Source organism: Temnothorax curvispinosus, unplaced genomic scaffold (assembly GCF_003070985.1).
Source record: "Temnothorax curvispinosus isolate PA1 unplaced genomic scaffold, ASM307098v1 QBEX01012066.1, whole genome shotgun sequence".
Classification (NCBI taxonomy): Eukaryota; Metazoa; Arthropoda; class Insecta; order Hymenoptera; family Formicidae; genus Temnothorax; species Temnothorax curvispinosus.
In genome coordinates this window covers 1-8,037 of record NW_020221846.1, presented here as the reverse complement: position 1 = coordinate 8,037, position 8,037 = coordinate 1, and the positions used below count along the sequence as shown (strand labels likewise).

At 29.7% G+C, this 8,037-nt stretch overlaps 1 protein-coding gene across 1 annotated transcript; it reads left to right on the top strand.

Annotated features, from left to right (window-relative positions):
* Positions 1-2,880: 2,880 nt before the first annotated feature.
* LOC112462224 (odorant receptor 13a-like) lies at positions 2,881-5,940 on the top strand. Its single transcript, XM_025027874.1, has 7 exons — positions 2,881-2,948; positions 3,323-3,592; positions 3,996-4,464; positions 4,750-4,849; positions 4,955-5,080; positions 5,496-5,651; positions 5,890-5,940. Exons 1-7 carry the CDS (start codon positions 2,918-2,920, stop codon positions 5,938-5,940), a joined length of 1,203 nt encoding a protein of 400 aa, XP_024883642.1. The 5' UTR covers positions 2,881-2,917.
* Positions 5,941-8,037: the final 2,097 nt, after the last annotated feature.

The window sequence follows — 8,037 nt, the reverse complement described above, 5'->3', positions numbered from 1 at the left end:
ACATTTCTGAAACGCAAATGAATTTCAATGGTTGCCCAAGTAGCAGAGTGACGTCAAATGACGTATTAATAACGTCTTAATGACGTCTCTAACGTCAATAACGTCATCCTGGGGTGCGTTCAGCAGAAAAAGCAACACAGCGAACGATCAGTAATTTTTTTAAATGATTGGACCTTGCCTTAAATTCTTCTCTGGATCCACGTGTAGAAACCAATCGTAATAATGAATTATTGAGCGCTCATTGAGCTGCTTTCTCCGCTGAACGCAGCCAGCTCACTTCTTCCACGGTAAGAAATCACCGCCTTTGTCTGTTACACATATCTGCAACACATACCAGTTCAAACTACTCGTGTGACACACTCATGTAAATGATCAGAATACCACTCATAACATAACTCAACTAGAGACTTCAAATAACAACTCATTGAAACGCAAAATTTTCTACGGCGCCAGATTCGAATAGAAGGCATTACTTTCGTACCTTCGTATTTATACAATTACATTAGTAAAAAATTAAAATAAAATAATATAACCTGTACTAATGTATATATGTATCAATATACGTACATTAATATTCATGGGAACCTATGTTGAAATAATACGTGTATTTATACGTTACATGTACACAATTGTTAAGTGTGAAGCTGTATATCGTGCAATATGCGATCTTGAGTGGTACAAATTGGAATCAAGAAAAGCGAGGAATCTTATTTTGTTAATGGTACGAGCCAACGAACCGTTTTGCATCACAGCAGGAAAAATTTTTCCCTTAACAATGGCTACATTTTGCAGCGTAAGATATAATAATTTCTAGTTTAACTTTTTGCTTTCGTACCAAATACAATTTAACTTATTTCCCTATTTAACACATTCTGTGCCGCCGTGGATGGCCCACGCTGTATTTTTCGATGTGAGTGCATAATTATGATCTATGGTGCAATATTGGTATTGTAGTCCATAATATCATACCATGCCGCTCTGCGATCATGTTTTTGATTTGAGATATCGAATCATTACAATCTTTTATTTCTTACTTTATTTAAGAATTATCGATTAATATATAGAAATGTTAACAAGCTGGGCACAATAGTTACAAGAAATTTAACTACAAAAGTTTTAATATTTTTTAAGCACTATCCCAACTATATTCACGTATATCCTGTTTTAACGTAAAACAGCATTATGTATCACTTTAGTTATAAAATATTTATTGATTAAATAATTATTAATAAACATTTGTATAAAATATTAATTTTATTAAATAATTAACTTGAAAAGTATATATTCTTGCTGTGTTCTGAATAGCATTTAGCCACATTAGACGTTCATCATTATAAAAATAACAATTTTTTACTCATTATAAAATACATTTTATTTTACAAATATAATAACCATGCCGCATTGGTTACGGATAATCTACGTGGACGACAAATGATTAAAATTGGTCCGGCTCGGAACATGTTAATCTTGATCAAAAGCAGTCAATTACTAAGCAAACATGAATGTAAAAAATTGTTATAATTATTATTATAACATAGTATAAAAGTGTAACTAAAGTTATTTTTGCGAATATTTTTTTCCATATTATATCTAAATAATAATGATATACTTTCTTTCAGCTTTTAAAAACATCGGCTGGATATATATCGTTTCTTCTAGCAAAAGGAAGTTGAAAATCACGTTAATATACTTTTATTCAGTCATTCCATAGAAAAGACAAATGTATATCCAATAAAATATTTTCAAACAAAAGCTAATAATTATGTCTAATTATGATTAATAAAAATAAAGTTTCGTGTTATTTACATCGATGTTTATCATTTATTGGAAATTATATTATTATGTATCTTGATAGGTGACAGTTTTCAATATTTATTAGGAAAATAATTCAATCAAGTTCAGAGGTTTCTTTTTTGGGGGGGGGGGACACTTTCAAACGATTTAAATAATTTTTTAATTATCAGTAGTTTTTGTGTGTATAACTAAATTTGATGACAATTATAAATCGATGTAAAATGGATCAACCTATATAAATATTTCGATGGGATTATTACTGTTTGCTCTAATTTTAGCAATTAAAGAGGACGGATAAATGCTCAACGTAAACGTTTACATTATTTATGTCAATGTTGTATTCGTGTTGTATGTAATAATCAGTATAGTATTTCTTAATACATGAAATTTGCATTTGCTTAATAATCACATCTTTTATTTAAATTTTATGTAAAAAAATGTTTTGAGTTCTGAAATATAAAATAAGTGAACTAATTATATATTTTTTATTTAACAACATTTCAAAACTTGCACATAACATTATTTATTATGACCAACATAAAACAATTCTCATATAATAATGATAATAACCTGATAGTAAACGTCGTTTTCGTATTATACTCTATAACTCTATATGATCGCATCGCGTTTATTACTTTGCAGAAAGTTAAAATTCGAAATATTCCAAGAAATATTCTCACCGATGTAGTTTATGAACTGCATCTTTTTTACAGCGTAATCGGCTTTCTTTTCCATGCAAGTTTTTTGTCCCCTTGTTGCCTCTACAGAAGGTCTATTAAAAATTCAACGACACGTCGTTGTCGTTGGTCACAAAATGATATGCGTGACGGAACATTATGGAGTTGGAAAAACTTGTATAACAAGTTCGATGAACATGCTACGACCCAACATATCTCCCTGTTTATTAGTACATAGGCATTAATATTTTTGTGATCAATTCTTATGCCCGTAAAGTTTTGTACGAACTGAAAAAACGCTATCAACTGGGGAATAGAGTATTTGTAATATTTAATACATTCTTCAACGTAGTAACCATCTGTTATATTCACATTACGAGCATGCGTATTAACCACTTTGCGCAACGAAGTTGCAATAACTGAATTTTTCCACACTAGTCTTCGACATGTACGTTACCGAACATTCGGGTTACAGAGGTATCGAGCATTTATCATGTATTATAATAATTTTCGAATTATAATGAAAATTATAGATAATGATCTTTGTGCAAACTTGTGAATTACAGATTTTTTTTTACTTACGCATAAACTTTTTTTTTGACATTATATATGTTCAGAATTTTTAATCGTGAATTGATTTAATATTTTGATCAGAGACTTTTAAGTTTTATATGAAAAACCATAGCCTATATTATACTGAAGTCTTAGTGCTTCTCAAATTATTAATTTTCAGAATTTTTTAAATATTTCTTATATCTATAACAATATTAAGTAGATATAATAAATTTAAATTAATTTGATATTATAATATTGTCAAACATTTTAATTTTGTAACATTAAAACATCGCTAGATTTTGTGTGGGCAATTGAACTGAATCGACTCGGTTTGGAACTGATCGGTTTATGGCCAAGGACCAATGAGACAGTTAAGAATACCTTCGTTTCTGATCTTCGTGTGGGCATGATTTTCTTTGTAATAACTTTCCTATCCATTATTCCTCTTTTATGCTCCTTTGTACAAGTTTGGGGCAACATGATACTTATGATAGACAACCTCCAAGTTACTTTACCTTTAATAGTGGTTTCGCTGAAACTTGTCATCATACGATGGAAGCGTACAGGTATGTCTAAAATTAATATACAGTTTAGGTTTAGACTTTCTCGTTTTTTGCTTCTTCGCCGAATTATTTATTGTATTTAATTTCTAAACTGTATTTTAGTAGGGTAAACTCGGGTAAGATGGCCATACAGGAAAGATGGCCAACCTATGTTCTTTTAATCTAGCTCGCCATGAAACATCGAATGGCCAACATGGGTTGGCCATCTTTCCTGTATGGCCATCTTATGCAAGTTTACCCTATATATCAGGATTGATGGTAAATTAATAAATAATGAAATATATTAATAAATTTTTTATTTATTTAGGAATAAGTAATTATAGAGCTTGCTAAGTATATAGGTTTATACTTTTTCATATAAATTGCTAATGTTTTTTTATACATACAAGTTTATAACATTTTCAAGCTGTTGTACTTCTCGTAAATATGATGGCGGAAGATTGGATGAAATTAAAGATAGACTCAGAAAGAGACGTGATGATAAGACGAGCGCGAGCGGCGCGATTGATCGTAATCTGTGGATATTTTTTGATGATATTCGTATTCGTCGTGCTCATCGTTCTTCCTTCTTTCGGTCTACACTTCAGATATATAACAAATCTTACGAATCAGGAAAGACTGTTACCATTTCAGGCATATTACTTCTATAACACAGATAGAAGTCCACAATTTGAACTTGCGTTTGTGATTCAAGCTACGACGATGTTTGTAGGCGCAATAACTTATACCTCGGTAGATGCTTTTCTTGGACTTACGATCCTTCACATCTGTGGCCAATTGGAGAATTTCAAATATCGATTAGACAATTTGGTATCGTGCAAGGATTTCGATAGCACTCTGCGCATTAACGTAGAGACTCATTTACGGATAATAAGGTATTTCCATGGTTTATAATTGTCACAATAGCGTCACGATAACATTACAAATGATAGATATTAGTAGTCATGGTATAAGAAATTTTGTTAATTCTTTCTTAATTAATTCTATTTTTTATGATATCTCTTTTTCTCTCTCTTTCTTTTTGTATGTGAACTATTTAATGTAATTCTTTCTGTGTTCTACGTATTTATATTACATTAATAAATACAATTCTTAAACGTACCAACATGTATTTTGTTTCATTGAATATAAAATCTTTCTAAACATATTTACATTTATAGATTTGCCAGTAAGATTGAAGATATATTCACTTTAATGATGTTGGGACTAGTATTTTATTTTGGTATTTTATTTTGTCTATTTGGATTTCTATTGGTTACTGTAAGTGTGAATGAAAAGAGAACCTAAAGAATGTATATTAATTATGTAATTAATTAAAAATATAATTTTATTAATTAGCAGTAATTAGCAAGATGTATTATCCAGGTGATTAATGGAGACGAGATAGGTGACATATCTCCTTCACGAGTATGCTTTTTGGTGATTGGAATCTTTACTCTATTGGCGCATACATTGCTTTATTGTGGTGCAGGGGAAATTATGGCAGAGCAAGTAAGTTGTAATATTTATAATATACTCATTAATAAATAAAATATAAACTTAACACTTTTTAGTTTGTTTTTAATTTACATTGTAATCAATTTACACACACACACACACACACACACACACACACATTTATACGTATATAAAATAACAAATAGCATTATAACGGTGTTATAAGCTCGGTAATTCGTGTGTAGCTCAATAACTATTTTTATATACTTTAAATAAAATTAGATTATCACTTCTCAGATTTTCTTTACTTTTTTCTTATTTTTATTTTTAGATACAAACAAAGAATTAGTTAAAAATTCTAATTAATTTTAATTTATATTTATGGAATGTACTAAATGTTTAAATTTTATTGAATATAATAAAAATACTGAATCAACGCATTTATTCATATGTGTTTATACGTATCAAGTGTGAAGCAGTATACCACACTATGTGCAATCTTGAGTGGTACAAATTGGAATCAAGAAAAGAGAAAAATCTTATTCTATTAATGATACGTGCCAATGAACCTTTTCGTATCACTGCGGGAAAGATATTTCCACTAACAATGACCACATTTTGCAGCGTAAGATTATTAACAATTTAAATCTTATGAATAACTGTTTATATATAAAATTTATGTATCATTACTAATTAATACTTATCACCAATCTCTCCTCTGAACAAGAAAATGATTATATATTCTGATATTTACATATATGTATATATTTGACTTATTTGATATATCCCAAAATTAAAAAGTTATTAAAATTTTACATTACTTTCTACTTTATACTATTTCTAAATTAAGAAATATTTTTTAGCTATTAAAAACGTCAGCTGGCTACATATCATTTTTACTAGCAAAGCGCTAATTCATGAGAAACGTATGATATATTACTTATTCGGAAGTAAGCTAAGAAAATAGGTATAAATAAAGTAATTAGAAATAATTTAATAATTATGTTAATCAGGGTAGGAGTAAATTTGTTATTGATTGTAAATTATATATTGTGAATGGATGTAACGTTTATCAAATATTTTGATTTAGAACGTGCTGTTAAACTCATGACGTGTCTTCTTATCAGTTAATGAACAAGTCAATAATCAGATAAACATATTTTACATATATTAAAATTATTATAATAAATAATATTTTTATGTAGTTATAAAATTGTTCACGATAGAACACAATACGTAAATGTATTTTAAAAAATAAATGCACATAAATTTATTAATAATTGTTATAATTATTGAAGGACAATTTAAAAACTTTTCTGATAAGAATGCATTGCAATATAATAATAACGATATTATAGTTCTATAGATCCAATGGTACACGCACTTCACATTTATTTACGATATTATCAAGAAATGCATATGTCTCTTCAATAGACATTCACAGTTTTCATATTGCTTATAGGACACTCTCTCTATATGTATATCCTTTTCCTCGCATCGCACTTTTTCTCTAATATTTTTTCTGAATTTCTAGCTTTTGCAAAAGTATAATATTATACCCAGCAACTACACATATGTCTCTATGAAATGAATACGATCGTCGTTACGCGAAGTATGAGAAAACTTTTAGCGTGTAATTTGACGCGTATTGGTGATGTACGATGTACATACCATGCACAACACAATATACCTCCCTTCTTATTAGCGTGAACGTTGTTTTTTGTGACTTATTCTTATGTTCGTAAAGTTTTGGAACGAAAGGAACAGCTGTTATCAATTGGGAATAGCATTTGTAATATTTAATGCATTCTTCGACGAAGCAGCCAGGTTATTGCACTCACATCGCGGACATGCGTGATAAACATCTTTGGCACTAGTATGGCAAGTGAGCGTCTTCGCATTAGTCTTCGGCATGGACATTTCCAAACATTCAGGGTACAGAGGTAGCGAACATTTGATATGTATCTTTTGCGAGTAAGAGCGAGAATTTCCTGAACATTTTTTGGATTAGTATAATTGCTATATTTAAATAAATACTAGTATTTAATATATAAGCTAGGATTGTGTGTGTGTGTGTGTGTGTGTGTGTGTGCCTATAAATATTTTATTTCGCAAATGTGATGTTTGCAAAAAGAGATATTCTTGAATATTGTTATAAAGTTGCTATAGTTTTTAGAATTCTTTCGTAATCTTTAATAATTATACGTGCCCGAAATTAAAAATTCTTGTATAATTTTCTGAATTTTTAGTTTTAGAGTTTCAAGATATCGTAAATTTCATTTATTAAATAAATTTAAGTATTAAATAATAATTATTAAAATTAAGTAAATTTTCTTCTAATATATATAATTTTAACTTGTTACTAGATTTTACGTGGGCGGTTGAATTAAATCGCTTGGGTTTAGAACTGATCGGATTATGGCCCAAGAGCGATAAATTATCTAAAAATAAATTCGCTTCCGATCTTCGCGTGATCATTATTTTCGTTATAGTGGGCTTTGTCTCTGGTATACCTCTCACATGCTCCCTTATACGAGTTTGGGGGGACATGATACTTATGATAGACAATCTCCAAGTTACTTTACCATTTCTAGTGGTCTTGTTGAAACTTGTTATTATGCGATGGAAACAAACAGGTATGATTGGAATTATTTATGTAACACAAAACTATCAAAAAAGTTTATATTTATTATACAAAATATATAAAGCTTAACGTGTTTTTAAAGGTACTTGCCTTATCTTTAAAACGTGACGCGATGTGGGATGGTCCTGCAGTAAATGATTATTTTGCTATATTTCAAAGCACTTTTATCCATCATAAAAATGATGGCAGAAGACTGGATGGAATTGAAGACAACAAAGGAGAGAGATGTAATGATGGAACGAGCACAGATTGCCAGAACTATTGTCATTAGCGGATACGTTCTAATGGTATTGGCGTTCATTGTGATCATTGTTCTTCCGTGTTTTGGCTCAACGTTAAGGCATTTGACAAATATCACGGATCCGGG